General features: G+C 35.9%; 4 protein-coding genes across 6 annotated transcripts; 3 read left to right on the forward strand and 1 right to left on the reverse strand.

Annotated features, from left to right (window-relative positions):
• The first annotated feature begins 588 nt into the window (after nucleotides 1-588).
• LOC147531943 (uncharacterized) lies at nucleotides 589-6111 on the forward strand. 2 transcript variants are annotated; one of them, XM_086649368.1, is made up of 7 exons: nucleotides 589-704; nucleotides 1111-1359; nucleotides 1473-1561; nucleotides 1922-2035; nucleotides 3007-3120; nucleotides 4413-4526; nucleotides 5656-6111. In XM_086649368.1, the coding sequence occupies exons 2-7, from the start codon at nucleotides 1143-1145 to the stop codon at nucleotides 5827-5829; spliced, it is 822 nt and encodes a 273-aa protein (XP_086505494.1). In that variant the 5' UTR covers nucleotides 589-704; nucleotides 1111-1142; the 3' UTR covers nucleotides 5830-6111. The 2 variants fall into 2 exon arrangements, with proteins under 2 accessions (XP_086505494.1, XP_086505495.1); XM_086649369.1 differs by lacking the exon at nucleotides 3007-3120 and having other exon boundaries at nucleotides 591-704.
• Nucleotides 6112-7502: 1391 nt separating this feature from the next.
• On the forward strand, nucleotides 7503-9803 carry LOC147531944 (uncharacterized). Its single transcript, XM_086649370.1, has 5 exons — nucleotides 7503-7988; nucleotides 8301-8711; nucleotides 8918-9010; nucleotides 9107-9174; nucleotides 9570-9803. The coding sequence occupies exons 1-5, from the start codon at nucleotides 7674-7676 to the stop codon at nucleotides 9676-9678; spliced, it is 996 nt and encodes a 331-aa protein (XP_086505496.1). The 5' UTR covers nucleotides 7503-7673; the 3' UTR covers nucleotides 9679-9803.
• A 3614-nt stretch (nucleotides 9804-13417) lies between these two features.
• On the forward strand, nucleotides 13418-16116 carry LOC147531945 (uncharacterized). Its single transcript, XM_086648813.1, has 2 exons — nucleotides 13418-14122; nucleotides 15145-16116. The coding sequence occupies exons 1-2, from the start codon at nucleotides 13770-13772 to the stop codon at nucleotides 15497-15499; spliced, it is 708 nt and encodes a 235-aa protein (XP_086504939.1). The 5' UTR covers nucleotides 13418-13769; the 3' UTR covers nucleotides 15500-16116.
• A 966-nt stretch (nucleotides 16117-17082) lies between these two features.
• LOC147531946 (putative ribose-5-phosphate isomerase 2) lies at nucleotides 17083-19760 on the reverse strand. 2 transcript variants are annotated; one of them, XM_086648811.1, is made up of 3 exons: nucleotides 19523-19760; nucleotides 19281-19406; nucleotides 17083-18301 (listed from the first exon to the last, which is right to left on the reverse strand). In XM_086648811.1, the coding sequence occupies exon 3, from the start codon at nucleotides 18248-18250 to the stop codon at nucleotides 17399-17401; it is 852 nt and encodes a 283-aa protein (XP_086504937.1). In that variant the 5' UTR covers nucleotides 18251-18301; nucleotides 19281-19406; nucleotides 19523-19760; the 3' UTR covers nucleotides 17083-17398. The 2 variants fall into 2 exon arrangements, with proteins under 2 accessions (XP_086504937.1, XP_086504938.1); XM_086648812.1 differs by having other exon boundaries at nucleotides 19281-19409; nucleotides 19523-19640.
• Between the last annotated feature and the right edge of the window lie 388 nt (nucleotides 19761-20148).

Below are 20148 nucleotides of genomic sequence, written 5' to 3' on the forward strand. Positions count from 1 at the left end.
TTGCTGCAAAAAACAATAGTTGATGCGAGAGAAACGAAAAAATGGATCAAACTTGTACATTTTTTTTCTGAAATCTTTTTGGGAATCAATTAAAGACCATATCTAACAAACAAAATCAAAACATGACCAAAATCAAAACGAAACTGACCAAATCTATTAGAACAATAATGAACAAAACAAACAAACAAAAATAGATAATATGATAATCAAACAAACGAATACGGAACCCAAAAAGTATTGGAAGATGATGAAATATTAGTCTAACCAAAGGTTTCTAAGTTGGAGATGATGAAGGTAGGAGAGAGATTGTGTAAAGAGATATTTACGGGAATTAAGAGTGAAAGTGATTCTTAAAATCTTTATATAAAATGTAATAAGTTTGGGTATCGGAATGAAATAAGTAATCTAGGAATTTGTGTTTTGCACAAGGATTCCACTTTAAATACAAGATTTCTATTTTTTTATTTGGATTAAAATCCTAGTTAATATTAGGTGGATTGATTTTCCAAAAAATTAAAAATAAATATCTTTTTCTCAAGTCAATCTTAATTAACTAAGTCTTTATGTATCAGGGACTATTTTTATATTATAAAGCGTCTGCATAAGATTTTTGTTTGTCCATATACTAGCGGAAATTCACCTTATAAATTCTTCTATTAGGTTTTTTTTTTTACAATACTTCTACATTAACTAGCATTGACCAGGTAAATGTTTTTCTCCTCTCTGGCTCTCTCAATATATTTTAATAAACCTGAAAACCCTAGGTTGAGTTCTTCAACAATTTTTTAATCTTGTTTCTCTCTACACGTTCAGTTATTCAGTAATTGATATTGAGATTCTTAGGATACCTATTGGTTCTTAATATATCCTCTTAATTACCTTCTCATGTTATATGTTTTGTATTCCTCATGTTTCAAATGGATTAAACTCAATTAGATGGTTAATTAAGAGATATTTCATTTTACTAGCATTTCACTAATTTTTGGTTGGTTGGGAAAAGAAATTGGGCACTGAATTTTTTGTTTAGAAGTTGAGAAATTTTATGTTTAATTGTTTAGATTACCTTTCATGTATAACCTCATCCATTTTTTTCTTTATGTTAATTTACAGATTTTGTGATTATCTTTCAAGTCTTTTAACTCATGGTACCTACAAATGGAGGTAATGTTCCTCCTCCAGTTCCGCCTATTCAATTGACAGAAGAATCAAAGGCGATCTTTGTCGAAGGCATTTCACTACTTCTTTCTAGATCGAAATCGTTTGTAATGGCAGTACAAAACGAGTTGGATGGCCAAAATTCTCTTCAAAAATCTCACAAAGTAGCTTCTGATATCTTGAATTGGTTTTTACATACCAAAGGTATTAAGATGAGACTCTTTCTCTCTTATGGTTCTAGATTTATGAACATCCAAATTAAATCAACAATATTATTTAGCGATCAATTTTCTTTGTGGGTTTGATATTTGTCGCAGACCTATATATTGATGATTTGGAGGATTTGTTGTTTAGAGATATGAGAATCTTCTTTAATATAGTGCTTGACGATGTTATCGCACAAGAGGTATGCGTAGAATTGTTTACGTGACATTAAATTAATGCACTTTGACTTTGATAAACCATGCACTGAAAATATTATATGACATTAAATGTCGGTAGGGGCTAAGCGATCTAGCTTTAGAAATGATATAGAATTCTTTTGTTCTTAATCTACTCTGTTGTTTACCCTTTAAATGCTTGAATTGTATCAAACTGTCAATAAACTTTTGAAAGTTCCATATTTAAATGTCATGAATCATTTTCCTCCGACACCTTATGGGTGGTACAGTACTGGGAGGAATAACTCGACACACTGGAAAGAAAACTGTTTGAAGAGTTCGCAAGACTTAGATGTTGATTATTTTCATATTGATGTTCTTACCAGATAGCTACTGATTTGACGATAATGTATGAAGAATGTCTCCGACAAAATTACGAATCAGTAGTAAGACTAAGGCCTTTGAGGACTGAGGCACAAGCAATCGTTCAAAGCCGACAGGTACTTAATTACCCTCATGACTTATATTTTGTTGCAACTTTATTTACTTGTTTGTTTTTTAAAATCTTAGAGCAAGGATTTAACGGTTGCAGAACTGCTGCAACTTAGAGGACAAATTGCGTTATTCAATGAACTTGAAATAAAATTTTGAGTTGCTAGATACTCTGCCCCTCTTGTTTACCACGTGTTGAATTTGCCGTACCTTTTTGGGCAAGTTCGTGATTTCGTACCCCGAATTTGGTGTATTGCAATCTTCAGCCTTGATTAACTCAACTTCGACGTAAAAGTCTATAAGCTAAACTAGTAGAGTTGTTAACTAATAATAGATTTTTTGTTTCACTAGTTAAAATCTTGAGTTTAATATAGTAGGGTTATCTATTCAATATGCATCATAGTGAGTATTTCTTGTCTAGTAAAACTATAAAAATAAACCAAATTGTACTGGACCCTAATATAGCGTACGAAAGAGTTATACCCCTATGTACAACGTATCGGGGAAATCGGAGTATTAGGTAACATTTGGTTGAATAATAAAGTCAAATTTATAAATTTAGAAGGTATCATCACAAGTTGCATAATCAACATTATGGAGAAAGTGTAATATGATTATGTCCTAGGTTTCTTTTGGAAATTGAAGATCAACAGGCTTGTTTTAAGAATTAGTTAGTCTTTGTAAGTGAGATCTGAAATTTGATTTGAAGTCTGAATTGACTCGAGGCAGATTTCGAATGGTTGTTTATGTGTGGTTAGTAATGTCTGACTCGCTGAATGTTTTGACTATGGTTGATTTTAGGTCCATTTGGGTCGGACGGTTCAAATTTCGTATTGATATGCCGTGAATCATTTTCCTCGGACACCTTATGGGTGGTGCAATACTTGGAGAAATAATTCGACATACATTGGAAAGAAAACTGTTTGAAGAGTTTGCAAGACTTCGATGTTGATTATTTTCATATTGATATTCTTACCAGATAGCTACTGATGTGACGATTAGGCATCAAGAATGGCTCCGCGAAAAGTTTGAGTCAGCAGCAAGACTGGGAGCATTGAGGACTGGGGCACAAGCAATCCCTCAAGGCCGACAGGTACTTAATTACCCATATGAGTTATATTTTGTTGCAACTTTATTTATTTATTTTTTCAATCCTACACCAAGTATTTAGCGGTTGCAGAATTCCTATAATGAACTAGTATAGTTAGTTGAAAATTGAGTTAGAAGACAAATTACGTATTCAATGAACTTGGGATAAAATTATGAGTTGCTATATACTCTACCCATTGTTTACCAGGTGCTGAATTCGTCGTGCCTTTTTGGGTGGGTTCGCAATTTGGTATCCCGATTTGGCGTATTGCAATCTCCAACCTTGATTAACTCAATTTCTACGTAAACTTCTAGAAGCTAAACTAGTAGAGTTGTTAACTAATAGCTTTTTCTTTAACTAGTTAAGATCTTGAGTTTAATATAGTAAGTTTATCTATTCAATATGCATCATAGTGAGTATTTCATGTCTAGTAAAACTATAAAAATAATCCAAATTGTACTGGACCCTAGTACAGCGTAACAAAGGGTTATACCCCTACGCGTAACGTATTTCGTGCCAGTTAGGATACAAGGTATCGGGGCAATCGGAGTATTAGGTAACATTGGGTGGATTATAATATAGTCAATTTTACAAACTTAGAAGGTAACTCACATGTTACGCATTCAACATTGAAGAGAAAGTGTAATATGATTAGGTTACAGCTATTGTTTGAATATTGGTTGTTTGTTTTGGAACTTGAAGGTTAACAAGCTTGTTTTAAGAATTAGTTGGTCTTTGTTTTTGCTAACTGAGATCTGAAATTTGATTCGAAGTCTGAATTGACTCGAGCCAGATTTCAAATGGTTGTTTTCGTCTTGGTTAGTGATGTCTGACTCGCCTAAATGTTACTATGGTTGATTTTGGGTCCATTTGAGTCGGACGGTTCAGATTCGAACGATGTCAATTATTTTTAAATTAAACCCACCTTAGTCTGTGACTATGGAAAAAAGATATACTATATCTTATGCTTAGACTCTAAAGTCCATACTTGAGTCTTCAAAAAAAAAAATCCATACTTGAGAGGATTTTATTTATGTCGAGGCAGATTTCGAATGGTTGTTTATGTGTGGTTAGTAATGTCTGACTCGCTGAATGTTTTGACTATGGTTGATTTTGGGTCCATTTGGGTCGGACGGTTCAAATTTCGTATTGATATGTCGTGAATCATTTTCCTCGGACACCTTATGGGTGGTGCAATACTTGGAGAAATAATTCGACATACATTGGAAAGAAAACTGTTTGAAGAGTTTGCAAGACTTAGATGTTGGTTATTTTCATATTGATATTCTTACCAGATAGCTACTGATGTGACGAATTGGCATCAAGAATGGCTCCGCCAAAAGTTTGAGTCAGCAGCAAGACTGGGAGCATTGAGGACTGGGGCACAAGCAATCCCTCAAGGCCGACAGGTACTTAATTACCCATATGAGTTATATTTTGTTGCAACTTTATTTATTTATTTTTTCAATCCTACACCAAGTATTTAGCGGTTGCAGAATTCCTATAATGAACTGGTATAGTTAGTTTTTTTTTTTTTGTTGAAATACCATAGCATTAATGAACTGGTATAGTTAGTTGAAAATTGAGTTAGAAGACAAATTACGTATTCAATGAACTTGGGATAAAATTCTGAGTTGCTATATACTCTACCCATTGTTTACCAGGTGCTGAATTCGTCGTGCCTTTTTGGGCGGGTTCGCAATTTGGTATCCCGATTTGGCGTATTGCAATCTCCAACCTTGATTAACTCAATTCCTACGTAAACTTCTAGAAGCTAAACTAGTAGAGTTGTTAACTAATAGCTTTTTCTTTAACTAGTTAAGATCTTGAGTTTAATATAGTAGGTTTATCTATTCAATATGCATCATAGTGAGTATTTCATGTCTAGTAAAACTATAAAAATAATCCAAATTGTACTGGACCCTAGTACAGCGTAACAAAGGGTTATACCCCTACGGGTAACGTATTTCGTGCCAGTTACGATACAAGGTGTCGGGGCAATCGGAGTATTAGGTAACATTAGGTTGAATAATATAGTCAATTTTACAAACTTAGAAGGTAACTCACATGTTACGCATTCAACATTAAAGAGAAAGTGTAATATGATTAGGTTACAGCTATTGTTTGAATATTGGTTGTTTGTTTTGGAACTTGAAGGTTAACAAGCTTGTTTTAAGAATTAGTTGGTCTTTGTTTTTGCTAACTGAGATCTGAAATTTGATTCGAAGTCTGAATTGACTCGAGCCAGATTTCAAATGGTTGTTTTCGTCTTGGTTAGTGATGTCTGACTCGCCTAAATGTTACTATGGTTGATTTTGGGTCCATTTGAGTCGGACGGTTCAGATTCGAACGATGTCAATTATTTTTAAATTAAACCCAACTTAGTCTGTGACTATGGAAAAAAGATATACTATATCTTATGCTTAGACTCTAAAGTCCATACTTGAGTCTTCAAAAAAAAAATCCATACTTGAGAGGATTTTATTTATGTCGAAATTTCTTCATTAGAATGTGAGTTTTGTCTTGTTCATTTGACAGTTGGTAAATGAAGATGAAGAAGATGATGATGAGAGCTCGGGTGTCGATGATGGTGATGAATCAATCGTGGAAGTGGATGAGCATAATGACGTCGGTATAGACAACCAGGCTCCTCCAGAGAAAGCGCCTACAGAAGCAGATGACGGACGGACCGAAGTCCCATCGAGGAAATAGGGGTAACCACCGGCGATAGATTGAAAGACGTGCTTCAATTGTTGATGATTTCTTATCTATCTCTATGGCAACTTAAACCAGTTAGTTCCAGTTCGGCTTTGCTTTCGCCTGCATTATAAAGTTTTAAGTATGTGTTACAATTTTGAAGTCAGAAAATGATCTTTAGAGTCCTACAACCATAGTGCTCTAAACACCATTCTCTTTAGATTGTCCTAGAAAACAGAGATAATTATGCGCCTTGTTTAGCAACATAAGATATTTTCCATAAATCTTTTCTGGCAAGAAGTTTCTTCATCCACATTTTATTTCTTTCTTGTTTTACTTTTTCTCTTCCCAATTTGACAAGTTCTTTTTTATCTTCCATGAGAACGAAATCCAAACCCAATTGTAAGAGCCTAGAAAACAGCACAATCAAACATCAGAATCCTGCTTAGCCTGAGTCTTACTGATTTAACTCACTATGGTTTCGATAAGTTCATTGCTGCTTACACTTTGAGTACCTACCGTCACCCCTCTGTGCTAACACAAGCGTAAAAAAGTCAATCTTTGTGTCGCTCCCAGCGGCGCAGAGTGCTACCCCTCTTAATTTCCGCGCCACCCCTCTAAATTGTTCTCCCAAGTGCCTGAGGCGAAGTAAAAAAATCTTGGTAAGACCGAGCTCGATCCACAGAGATTTGTATACGTAAAACCAAAACATTGGAAAAGAGAACTAAAGCTTAAGTCACCAAACATAAGTGACCAAACATTATGAAGTGGATGATTAAAAGCTAAACTAATAAAGTGAAATGCAAAATGAAAGAACTAAATTGGGTGAGAGAGACGTTCAGAGTCTAGGAATTCATCGTGATGGTTCCAACACTATGCACGGTCCAATCGAATGCATTGATTATCAAGTTTGTCCTTACCTCTACAATAGACAATCAAAGCACTCCGTATGAGCATCCCTCCTAGTTTTACAAAGAAAGGGCATAACAAAGTTGTCGCCTGGACAAATCCTTTATGGTTTGAAACAAGCTCATAGAAAATAGTTTGTCCAATTCTCTTTTGTTTCTTTCAAACGGCAAAAGGATGATACAATCTCCGTCTGGCCATTCACTTTTTTGTTTGATCGTTGTTTTATATTTTTTCGCCTATGACTGACATCATCAACCCTCGCAATGACGAGAAGGAAACTATTTTGCTCCATCATCATCTACTTTTTCATGTAAACTTTTGTACACTCATGAAATCAAATCAACAAAGTTACCTTTAAACCTTGATAACTTTTTTTTTTTGTTGAAAGTAAACCTTGATTACTTATTGTTTAAGTTTTATTATTTCATAGAGAAATTTTGTCAAAATTCTTTATAAATTTTTAATTTTGGGGAAACGAATCACTCAATTTTTTCTAAGTCTTTAGCTCCATAAGTATATTCGTAATTTTAGTAGCTTGCAAGAGGTTTGAAACAGGCTTGTAAGAGGATAGCAACTCGTATTTCGTGTATTTCATATGTACCATATAGTTTTCCTAATTAGCCATAAAGTCCCAACTTTGATTAACGAAAAGAGTTAAAGTGGGTAACCAATTAGTTTTGGAAGGAACTCTAAGTTAGTCAAATGTTGGACCATATAGACAATTGGCTAAATAGATTAGTGAAATCACAATTATTGCCTAATCATCCTTCTTCTACCATATCTCAAAAAGAGACACAAGTCTTCGCTGTCTTCCACCTAAAATCGGATCTACTCCAACGAATTTGTCATTTTCCATTACAAAAAAAAAACCCAAAAGCCAATCTGGATTTTTAATTCACTATCATCTCTCTCTCTCTCTCTCTCTCTCTCTCTCTCTCTAGCCTAGTAAGATGATGGCCTCCGTTATAGAAGTTATTAGACTTCTCCAACTCATATTCTTCTTCTACATTTCAATAGTTGCAGCTATCTTTAGAAAAACCATTTCTTTTCTCACATTCCCAATTAGGGTTCTAAGTTTAGTTACCCTTAATGATTTTGTATTATCTCTTTACTTCCATTATTGTGGACTTTCACCTTCCACCATTAATGTGGATGATCAAACATCTATTCATTTCTGGATTCCTAAGCATAAAGGGTTTAAAAAACCTTCTCTTCTTCTCATTCATGGTTTTGGTGGGAATTCAAAGTGGCAATTCTATCGTCAGGTACATTTTTCATTTTTCCTTTTTGTTTGAATGAAAACTCATTCATGGTCGTGTCGTTTTTGTTTTTATTGTCTGAATCTGACTTGTACTAATATACTAAATATAATGGTCATTCAGTTTTATCTAATGTCTGACTCAAATAGATCCAAATTAGTCAAAGATATAAACATCCTGATATCGACTCAAGACAACCATTCAGTCAATTCAAACAGAGTCAGATCCGAACTTATAGTAACATGTCTGACCTATTTTAGTCTGGACGTCTTTCCATTTGTACATTATCTCAATTCTCCATGTCCCTTTTCTTTTCAGGTAGGATCATTGAGTGAACGATTCAATCTATACGTACCGGACTTGGTATTTTTCGGAAATTCTTACTCAAAGAGATCCGAGCGGACGGATGTTTTTCAAGCGAAATGTATAGGAGAAGGGATGAAAAGATTGGGTGTGAATAAATTTTCTATTTTCGGGATAAGTTATGGTGGTTATGTGGCATATAGGATGGCTGATATGTATAAGGAGGAAGTAGAAAAGGTGGTGATAATGAGTAGTGGGGTTTGCTCGACCAAAGAGCAAATTATGGAGGAGATGAAGAAATTAGGAAGAGATGTTACCCAAGTTTTGGTACCAAAGAATCCCGAAGATCTAAGGGCTCTGATGAATCTAGCAGTCTATCGACCTCCTTTATGGGTTCCTTCTTTCCTTCTTCAAGATTTCATTAATGTAAGTACAGAAATACTATTTGTTCCGAAATTGATCGGTCACAGACCGAAGTTGATGTGGCAGACTCTCATTGGTCAGGCCATGTTGAGAGAGAAATGCCTTGACTAATGGGAGCCAGCCACATTAGCTTTCAACCTGTGATCGGCTCCAAATTTCAAACCAAATAGCATCTCTCATTGATAGGTAAGTTTTTCTTTGGTGTGCAGGTGATGTATATGAATAACAGAAGAGAGAAGATTGAGCTTCTGCACCACTTAATACAGATGAAAGATGATTCAGATCTTCCTGTTCTAAATCAAGTAAGGAAAGAAACTACAATTTTTATAATTATAAACTCTCTATATATGTATATTTGTACACATATATACTGAAACAAAGGTTTTGTTTGGTTGAAGGAAGCTCTAATTCTCTGGGGTGACAAAGACAACTTCTTTCCGTTGTTTCTTGCTGATCAATTAGTAAAGTAAGTTATTAAATTCTTATTAACTTATTTCTATGTAACATAGACACGAGTAATCGAGCAAGGATATTCTGCATGAAAAGATAGAAATTTTGATAAATGGGTTTATTACATATTTTTTTTATTAAGTTCGGACTTTAAACACAATATATTTTTTATATAGGGCTTATCGCCTACCGACCCTTCTACATTTTGATACAAATATAAAGTTCTGGACACAGTTCGTAGTAAAGTAGTATATTTGGTTACAGTTTTTTGTGAAAATATAATTGCAATCAAACAACAAAATAGCATGTTAATTTGTTTAAAATTCATGGGTTCTCATAATAATGAACACTATCAAACACATTTGGTTAATTGAATTTTAAAATTTAAAGTAAAATGTGGAAATTTGGCAGGCACTTGGGAGATAAGTGTAAGATGGAGATAATAAAAAATGCTGGGCATGCAGCTAATTTGGAGTCACCCCACTTGGTGAATGATTTGATTAAGTCATTCTTGGCTTAAGTAACTAGCAAGCTAGTTGTAGTGTATTTTGTATATAGATTTAATATTGTTTAATTGTTCATTGATTAACTGATCAATATTTTAATCATTGTATAATAAAGTTAGCTCTTATTCTTCTTTCTCAATTCTCATCTCAACATTTCTATATAGACACATAAACTCCAAAACAACCAAAAGTGTCCTAACCCACTGGCCCTATGAATCTTAAGTACCTTGTACTAAGGGTGCACTTAGTTTGTGGGAAAATATATCTCACACTCCCACACCATCTTGCTATCGTCCCTCGTTAGCCGTCTTTTCTCCCTCTTGTCCGTAATTTCGGAGAGAGAGAGGAGTAGTTGCGTCGCTTAGAATTCGGAACTCTGATGCAAGAAAAAAATATTTGTGATTTTTTATTCGGAAATATTAAATAATAATGTGTTGAAAAAATAAACAAAAGAAATTGACAAGCCAGAATATTGAACTTGTGACCTCACTTTTTTTTTTGTTGAACAGGGGGTAATTACACAACCACATCCTTCTGAGTCTCGCAAAAGGAGTTCCAAGTCCTACTTCTATTATTTTTCCTTCCCCACTAAGCCAGTTTGTCAGCCCATTTGTTGAATTCTCTAGAGATGTGAGTGAATTTGATGGAGACGAATTGGTGTTTGAGCTCCTGGATGTTTTCCATGATTTTCTCTGTCTGCCAATCAATTGACCTGCCTCCATTGTTGAGAATGTTATGATGTTTTGGTTATCACTTTCCAAATGGAGGTGAGTAATCTGAAGTTGCGTTGCCCATTCCATTGCACTCAGTATGGCTTGACCTTCACATTCTTCCGCCGTCTGGCCTCTGATCGCGCCTGCCATAGCGATGATGAATTCCGCCTTTTCGTCATGGATGATACCGCCATAGCCAGCAGGGTCTAGTAATGTCTTAAAAGAAGCATCCACGTTGCACTTCAGAAAAGGGGTTCTGGAGGCGCCCAACATAGTGAGGATTTTTTGTGCGTTTCTTTTTCCTTACTATTCAGGATGAAGCTTGAACCTTGTATATTGTTGATCACTTGTACTGGTGATTGGTTCCTCGAAGAAAAACCTTGCTCACACCTAGCTTTCCAGATGAACCATAATATTTTGGCGTATAGAGACTGCTGCTCTGGTTCAAAATTTTTCCACTCCATAATCCATTCCTGTAAATTGTTTACGCTGTCTACCCTGATATTAAAGTGAAACCATATAGTGCGAGTAAAACTGCAATGAAGCATAATATGGGTCAAAGTTTCCACATTCTCACAAAAAACACAGTTAGTTAAATTTTCAATAAACTGTCCGATTTTCCCACGAACCGGAAGGCTGTCAGTACAGCATTTCCACAAAAATAGTTTAATTCTAGTGACCTCACTTGTTATACAAGATGTGTACTGGGTAAGCTACATTCTTTTGAATCATTTTGGGCTGTCAAATTAGACATAATTAGGTATTTAAGGGCCCTTCCCTCTATTAGAAAATTTTGTGGTTTCAGGGGTCCAGTGCAACCGCAAAGGTCGCACCCCGCGCCCCCTCCTGAAACACACTCCCTGAGAAAAGTGAGAACAAAATCAAATGATCAGAAAGAAGAAGAGAATCAACTGGAATTGCATTACCAATCTTAGTGAGAAACTAGTAATAGGTTAATTGCATGCATCCAGTTTTAGAGAGACAAGTGTGGGAGCTGTTAAGTCGTTAAGAGTTTGATAATGTTGGCGAGAAACACTAAACAACAGACTTTATATCTAACGGTTGTTATGTCAAAAACAAATTAAATAAATATTCTCACACTCTTCTGGCACCTTCTCTTTTATTCTCTCATTTCATCACTTTAGCTCTTTGTTTTCCTTTTGCGCCCCTCAATCTGGGCACGCGAGAGATGCATCAGATTAAAGAGAAGTAAGCAAAAAAAAAAAGGATTCGAGAGTCCCTCTGTAAAGACATCAACAATTGGGAAGTAGTGGAAGTGAAGGTTAGAGTTAAACTCCAGAAGCAACCAGCTCGCAAACGAAATGTTAATCCACTACAACATGTTTGGTGCAGCATGAAAAACTAGATTTGTGGCAAGATAATTGACTCCCATATTATTGCATTTGAGTGTGAAAGGATAGTCCGCGGAAACCCCATTTCATCTATGAGGTAGAAGATCCAAAGTAGTTTGAAAGCAGCGCAACTCAGGGCCTTCTATTTTGCTTCAATGCTAGAACGAGTCATTGTGGAATGTTTCTTTGAAGACCAAGAAACTAAAGTATCTCCATGAAACACCGTATAGCGTGAGGTTGAGCGACGAAAATATGGAACTATAAGCAGTAAAAGAAGACAGATCTCTAGGACGAATACGAATGCTAGAACCAAAATAGCCTTTTAGGTATCCTAAAATCCGTTCGATCAATTGCAGATGAGGCTCTCGAGGAGCATAAAGAAACAATGTCAGGCCTAGGCATGGTATAATACCAAAGACTAACTGTAACGCCCCAAGCCTTAGCAGTTGCCGATATTCTCCCCGCTTTAACCACCTCACAAAGGTACCGGGTTTTGTTCTAGGCGAAGGCACCACAAGCCTACCCAAAAGGCCTCGGTACTTACTAAGCTTGAGTGTACACCTATAGCCCAGTCTCTGGACACACTTGCGAGCAATGTGGGACTATTACAATCCCCCACCCTCAGGGAAGAGTCGTCCTCGACTCTGATACCACTTTGTAACGCCCCAAGCCTTAGCAGTTGTCGATATTGTCCCCGCTTTAACCACCTCACACAGGTACAAGATTTTGTTCTAGGCGAAGGCACCACAAACCTACCCAAAAGGCCTCGATACTTACTAAGCTTGAGTGTACACCTATAACTAGTCTCTGAACACTCTTGCGAGCAATGTGGGACTATTACACTAACTTCACTAGAAAGTGGGATCCACAGGTTAAAGGTGCCTAAGAGATTCATAACGACCTCCTGTGTCAGGAGTCACGTGACAGAGCTCTGTCGGATCCACCTTCCTAATGAGTCGGGTTAGGGTCAACCTGTATGTATTCTAGTCAATTTATTGACATCTTTACTTGGTCAAAGCTGATCAATATTTGGCCCAACTAAAATATATTCGTCTCACCCCTTTTTCTCTCATCGACATTACCAACCTCATGAGGTCGTCGGCAGATAACCTTCTCCAACGACTTCCAAAAAAACATTCTTCTCCTCCCACCACCACCTTATATCCTCCTAGCTTTTCTTTCATTATCTCTCCCTCTGTAGGTTTCCCTTTGCCGCCAAGAACCCCAACGAAAGAGAACTTAGACAGAAAGACAGAAAGAGATAAGAAGGGAAAAAGTAAGAGCAACTCCAGTCCCAGTTGTCTTAGGCCGAAAAAATCACTTTTTCACCCAAAATTTTCAGCGTCAGCTCAGTCTAAAAAATTCAGCTCCAACCTCAGCCTCTCTGGAGGCCGAAAATTTGAAATAGAGATTGAGATCTGAAGATGAAGTGAGGGAAAGATGAAATGGAAGAGAGATGGCCAGATGGGATGAGGTGGAGGAGAGATTGAGATATGAAGTCGATATTAATATTTAAACATATTGATCCCAACTTACACGAGAGATCAAGATATGAAGTCGAGATATCTTTTTTGGGCCAAAATCAAACTGTGGCTCGAACACTTACAGGAGCCAAATGGGACAATTGATCCCAACTTGGGGAGCCAAATCGGACATTGATCCTAACTTGGGGAGCCAAAACGGAAAGAACCTTTGTTTCTGTGGGCCAAATGGAACATACGGATAAAGGAATCTTGTAACATAATACCAGATTACCAGATAACAAATAAAACCATTTGTTACAAATCCTAGTGGTTGAAGATAAAGACTTTTTTTTTTCGTTTTCTAAATACAGAGTATTTTATCCTCTTCTCTATCTATCTATACTCTCTGTCCATTCTCTCTTTTTCTTTCGTTTCCCTGTTAAAGAGATCTATCATGTCGAAACTATGGGTACCCATTAGATCTTTGATAGCTAAACCTTTATTCTTACTTTCCTATTAATTAAAACCCATTTCGTTGGAATCTAGAGGTCAAATTGTCTGAGGAATTACCTTTTTTATGATGTCGATCACTTTGAAAATGAACAGTAATATGATCGAAGGATCTGGGTTTGTTCATGTAATATCATGTATTCCAATCTTTGAATCATCGGGATCAGGAAAACAGATGATCGGAAACTTGGCCGGAGGTGGTAAGTTTCCGGTGACTAATTTGGGGGTAAGAGGGATAAAGAAAATTGAAGAGAGAGAAAAAGAAGATGAGGTGGAATTTGATTCTTCTAGTAGTTCATCCTCGATTGGGAGAAATAGTGATATATCAAATGAAGATGACTTTGATGAAATTGAAGTCCAAAGTTCTTATAAAGAATCATTTGATACTATGGATTCATTAGAGGAAAGTTTGCCAATCAAGTAAGAAAAATATTAACTCTTTTGTTTTTTTACAAATAAATTGGGTTTATATTTGTTTTTTCATCATTATTAAATAATTTTCATTGTAGTAATTATTGCAAATTTAGGATCTTGAAATTGAATCAATGTTTGTTAGGTTGATGCTTAGATAGAGAGTTCTAGTCTTATTTGAATTATCAAGATAATTAGGATCAAATCTTGTGTTTGATATCCATTGAAACCATTGATAGAAGTTGTGGAAATATCACCCTAGCAATTAGAATAAATAAGAACAAGAAGAGAGTAATGAGATTAAAAAAAGTAGCTTTATGGTTTACTTGAGTGGAAAGCTTTCGCCACCGCTGCTTCTCCGACCAGTGTAGATGGTGGTAGCATGAGATGGGTGGCCGGAGGCCGGAGATGGGTTGCTGGAGATGGGAGGAGATGAGGAAGAAGAAGTTTTGTTGCCTCGGAAAATTTGACAAATCACAATTTCCCTTTAAATTTTTGTACCCAAGTGTTGGCCGGATAAGACTTTACAAAAATACTTGAGTTTGGAAACTTCAAACCTCTGCTTTTTGCTAGTTGATACTAGAACCTTTTTTCTAAATCAATTAGATTTTGTTTTTTCAACCAAAACAAAAAATAGATTTTGTTTCTTAATATGTAAAGAGAAGCTTTATTGGAAAAGATATTTAAATTTGGCTTATTTTGGAAACAAGTAGGCTGTCGGTAGGATGCTATCACTTTGAGCTAGCTTTTTGTTGAGGATGCTTACCACCAATCTCATTGCCCTGTATTGGGACTTTGGGATGCAATTTCGAAGTTTCATGACTATGAAATTGGTAAGGCGGGGTGGAGTAGTGCCACATTATATAGATATAAATAAATAGTGTAACCGAGTTCGAATATACCTAGTCAAAGGGCGTTCTCAAAACTACAAAACTTTACCAAATTTTCGAAGAACACTAATATCAAGTTGGGTTTGTCTTAGAATTTAATTTAATTTTGGTTGACGATGGATATGTTTTCTTTTTTTGCAGAAGAGGAATCTCGAAATTCTACCGTGGGAAATCAAAATCATTTACCAGTCTAGCAGATGCTTCATCTTCTTCCTCTGTTAAAGATATTATAAAGCCGGAAAATGCATATAGTAGAAGGCGAAGAAACTTGCTCGCTTGTGGTACTATATTGGATAAGAACAAACACTGCTACCCGTTAAGAAGAAGTAGTGGGGGAGGAATATCGAAAAGAATGACTTATACTCGAAGTAAATTAGCTCTTGCAGTTGTAATGAGCAACTCTGAAACTGATAATAGCTACAATAGTGAGTATCCGGGTTCACCCCCCGCCACCACAGTCTCGGCCTCCTCTTCCACACTTGTGACATATACTTAACAATTATATTTCTTCTTCATTGGCATCATATCCGCTACAAAAGAGTTTTTTTTTTTCGTGTGGGTCGTTCTCTTCGGTGGATCTGCAGTTTGACGGAGCAAATAAAATTACTACTACTAACTCGACTACAAGTATTAGAAATGAGAAAAACAAGCTCCATTAACAACTCTCTTTCTCTAACTCTTTAATATGATAACAGGTGGGTATTGTAAATGCTATTTATGGATATGATTTACAGAAATCAGTGTTCGAGCATTTTGGGGATTCAAAAACAATATCGATGCAAGTCTTGCTCTGTTCAGGTTCATGTGCTGCAGTTCTGTTATGATTATTTTACAACCTTGCTGTAAACACAAGATGCAAGTTCCTGCACAATGAGAGGAACTGGAAGCAGCTAACTGATTTAAACATCTCACGCCCTATTTATCAGATCAATCGAAGTTGAGCTACGTTCTGCTCTGTTTAACTTAACCTAAAATATCCATCGGCTGAATTTTCTTTTGTTGAATAGGGCCTGACATTAACATATTATCTCTCCATGTAAGGTTTGTACATATTATGTAATTTTGTCCGTCGGTATGAATTAGCACAGGTTTGTGCTGGTAGTTCAGTTTGCACACAGTCTAAACTTGACCAACTGGGTTCTTTTGTTCAGCTTGAAAAATGTTAGGAAACCAGAAAAACTGGAGTGAGAAATTCTATATCGATTAAAAGTTCAACTGGAAAAAATTAATCAGTAAGAAATCAAAGGAACAAAATGGATACACCTACAATCAGCAAAAAAAGCACCTTCACCTACAAAATTCCTGATGTTCCAACATTTTCGGAGCAGGGATAATCAGCTTCCTATCATCACTGTGTTGACAGTCATCTAATCACAATTCTTTAACCACTAATTCAAGAGATTCAACCTCATAGATTTTTAGAACGACAGGTGCTGCAGCAAGCCAGCAACAAGTCTCTCCAAACCACGATTATATATATATAAAATCGTTACGCAACACTACTGCGGGATGCTCTATTTTTGCATAGAAATGTGTTCGCTCAAGAAGGATTCGAAAAGATATTGATCGTAAATGAAAAGATTGTTTACGTAGAAAAACGAATATGGGTTCGCATTCATATACATGAGAATCATATAGGAACAATAAGAATCTTTGATTCTCTTTTGAAAAAAGAGAAATAGCTTTCTTTTGAGTAATAAGACTATTCCAATTAGGATACTCATGGAGAAAGAATCGCAATAAATGCAAAGAGGGGGCATCTTGTATCCAAGAGCGAAGGGTTTGAACTAAAATTTCCAGATGGACGGGGTGGGGTATTAGTATATCTGACACATGATTTAAATATGATAATTATCATCTAAAAAAGAATGGGATATACATATTAGCATTATACAACTCCTTATTGCGAAAGTAAGCCCGAAGAACGAAAAAAGACGAACGTCATTCCAAATGGAGCACACCAACGGCCGACATAGCTTAAAAAACGACATGAAGTTATTTTTCAACTGAAAAGGGATTTTTTAAATTCATTTATAGATAAAAAGTCTTCTATTTTATGGCATGAACTATTCGGGGACATGATAAGAAAAATAACTTTTTTTAATTGAGAAAAGAATCAATACAATCAAAATTGAGAATGTCTACATCTGAAATAGTATATGTTCTCTTCTCCTAAACTAACAAAGAAGATATGGTAATAATACTAAGACGGAACTTTATCGGAAACTAATTTGGAAACTACCACAACTCTCATTCGCCGCCCATTTCATTGATATAGCTTTAGAATAATGGTTGACACTCAAATCATAATATATGAAGAAGTTAGCAAAATAATCTAATGACTTACTCGTTTGCTTATTTTCATCTCATGAAAAAGGAGCTACCTCGAATCCAATCACTTGTTTTTGACAGTGATTCCGAGCTCCCCAGCAACAATAACAGTAGTGGCCATATCAATGAACATTCCATGCTCAACAACACCAGCAAGTCGAAGAATCGAATCACTTGCAGAATTCAGATCTCCAATGTCCTTGTTAAAATACAAATCGATTATGTAATTTGAATTGTCTGTTTGAAATGGGATTCCATCATTTCCAAATGTTCTTAGCTTCGCAACACAACCTGCATCTTTAAACAACCTTTCAAGGCGATCAAGTGTGAATTTCCAGCAAAAAGGAACAACTTCGACAGGCATAGCTAATCCACTTCCACCTACATGTTTAACAAGTTTTGATTCGTCAACAATCACAACAAATTTACGACAAGCACCTTCAACCATTTTCTCTCTAAGAAGAGAACCACCACGTCCTTTAACAAGATTAAGGTAGGGATCAACCTCATCCGCTCCATCAATTGCAAGATCAAGAACAGGATGAGAATCAAGATCAGAAAGTGGAATCCCCAATCCAATTGCTTGTTCTTCAGTTTTCTTTGAAGTTGGAATCCCAACTATGTTTTTAAGTATCCCTTGACTTAACAGTTCGCCAATCCGATTTACTGCATAATAGGCGGTCGAACCGGTTCCTAGACCTAATACCATACCAGATTCGACAAACTCGACGGCTTTGTAAGCTGCAACTTTCTTCAGCTCATCTTGAGTTAGAATTACTGGCAGCCGAGATGGACTTACTGTTGTTTCGATCACTTCATTAGCTTTTGATTCTTCTGTGAATTGAGTAAGTGGAACCCGAGGAGGAGTGGTACTTCCATTAACATGTACCTTGAGTGAAAGCTTGTCAATCTGCATTTTCAACTTTCTCCTTTGGCACAAAAAGACTTCAAAGGAAGATCACAAAATCTGTGAAAATAACATAAAAACTTTATGAGGTTAAATAGGAGAAGTAATCCAGACAACTAAATATAAGATTTCTAAACTATTTCACATAAAGTACTTACAACAATTTCTATTTGAGTTTAATCCATTCGAAACATGAGCAATACAAAACAAATAACATAAAATGTAATCAAGAAGATATAGTTTAGGTCAAGGCGGCAGATTCCTTAACTAGTAAAAGAAATTGAGGAAGTTACTACAAAATCTCTTTCTCATAGTAATTCTTGTTGGTTGTGGTGAAAGAAGAAAAATTCAACCCTTCGAAAGAAGGCAAATTCCAACCAATTTTTTTAATAGAAAATCCAATTAGGACTGAAACAATCTAATGAAGTAATGAAACCCCAATAAGAAAAAACTAAGAACTCTTATTAAAAAATGAAAACAATATATGAATAAATTATAAGGAACTCATATTAAAAAATTACATAAAATCACGAGGAGCCCGCAAACAGCATGTAATAAGACAAATAAAGAACAAATTAAAAAGGATAAATGAAACCCATATTAAAGAACATATTATTAACATCATAAAATCCATACCAAAGAAGACAAAGTAGCAGAAGTAAGAGCTACCCAAAACCCTCATTAAGACTAATAGAAATTCATAAAAATATCCGATATTCGTGAACTTACGCACGATTTTCTACTCATTGCTTCAATAGTTAATAAGATTATGAGATTCATAGCTTAAAGTTAGTGCTACAAGATCTAAAATTCAGATCTTCAAGTGGTTTAGTTTACTAACTAGCTAGGTCAATGAAATTTAGGAAAGAGTTAGAATGGTGCAAAAAGAAATTTATTCCTGCCAAAGCTATATATGTTCCTTCCATATCTACAATTAAAGATTTCATCAAACTTAACCAAAACCCTAAAACAAAAAATATCTTCAAACTATTATTTGAATAAATGAAAACTAGGTTTTATGTAAAACAAAATTACTAACCTTAAGTTGGATTTTGATTATTTAAGTGTAAGAGATGAAGAAACCGGTTTTGGATGTTATTAGCTAGGGTTTCCTTGAATTTCTTGGTTGCTTCGGTTTCCTCCACTCGTCTCCTTCCTGAAAATCCTGCTTGAATAAAACATAATTTATACAAAATCTCAGTATCATATACTGGATAATGAAGGTTTTGATTTAGAAATTGTTGAAGATAAGAAACATATAGAGAGGAGAAAGAGATTTACCTGTTTAAGCCAATAACTGAATTTGGCAAAAAGAATAACCAAAACCCTAGGGTGAAGAAGAAACGCACCAGGGAAGGGATTTGGGATGGCCGAATGGGCTTTACTCCTTTTGGTTGGGAAGCCCCTGTTTGTGATTAGATCAGATTTTAAAGGACCATTCCGAGATTTTCTGACACCCCTCCTTCCCGTGTTGATCCACGTGAGATACTTTACTGGCGTGGCGGCTTGGTATTGGGCCGCGAAACCCACCAGGAAGAGCATCATTTTTGAATTCATAAATGGCGGGTTAGGGTTTCTATTTGAGTTATTTCCCAAATAGCCCCCAGCTTTGTGACCAGCTTCTTGTCTATCCCCCTTCTTTATCAAAAATACCCAGATGATCCCCTTTTTGAGTTACCGTTATAACTCCGTTAACTAGTCATCACCTCTCCTCCATCTCATCACGTCACTCTTTCACCTCATCGTCTTCACCCGCGAAGGTCGCTGGCCGACCAATTTTCCGGGCGGCGACCTTCAAACCTAAAATTTATTTTTTATTTTTTCTCTCTTCTTCTTCCTCCCTCTCTTGTTTTCTCTCTCTTCTTCTTCCTCTCCCGTGTTTTCTTTCTCTTCCCCTATCTTCTCAC

Source organism: Eschscholzia californica, unplaced genomic scaffold (assembly GCF_041429995.1).
Source record: "Eschscholzia californica isolate CP2 unplaced genomic scaffold, dmEscCali1.0.p SCAF_6, whole genome shotgun sequence".
NCBI lineage: Eukaryota > Viridiplantae > Streptophyta > Magnoliopsida > Ranunculales > Papaveraceae > Eschscholzia > Eschscholzia californica.

Coding starts and splice junctions, on each gene's coding strand:
- LOC147531943 (XM_086649368.1), top strand. CDS start 1,143: ATGGTACCTACAAATGGAGGTAATGTTCCTCCTCCAGTTCCGCCTATT. Junction 1,562..1,921: donor ACGATGTTATCGCACAAGAG/GTATGCGTAGAA, acceptor TGTTCTTACCAG/ATAGCTACTGATTTGACGAT. Junction 2,036..3,006: donor CAATCGTTCAAAGCCGACAG/GTACTTAATTAC, acceptor TATTCTTACCAG/ATAGCTACTGATGTGACGAT.
- LOC147531944 (XM_086649370.1), top strand. CDS start 7,674: ATGATGGCCTCCGTTATAGAAGTTATTAGACTTCTCCAACTCATATTC. Junction 7,989..8,300: donor AGTGGCAATTCTATCGTCAG/GTACATTTTTCA, acceptor TTTTCTTTTCAG/GTAGGATCATTGAGTGAACG. Junction 9,175..9,569: donor CTTGCTGATCAATTAGTAAA/GTAAGTTATTAA, acceptor GAAATTTGGCAG/GCACTTGGGAGATAAGTGTA.
- LOC147531946 (XM_086648811.1), bottom strand. CDS start 18,250: ATGCAGATTGACAAGCTTTCACTCAAGGTACATGTTAATGGAAGTACC.
- LOC147531945 (XM_086648813.1), top strand. CDS start 13,770: ATGATGTCGATCACTTTGAAAATGAACAGTAATATGATCGAAGGATCT. Junction 14,123..15,144: donor GAGGAAAGTTTGCCAATCAA/GTAAGAAAAATA, acceptor CTTTTTTTGCAG/AAGAGGAATCTCGAAATTCT.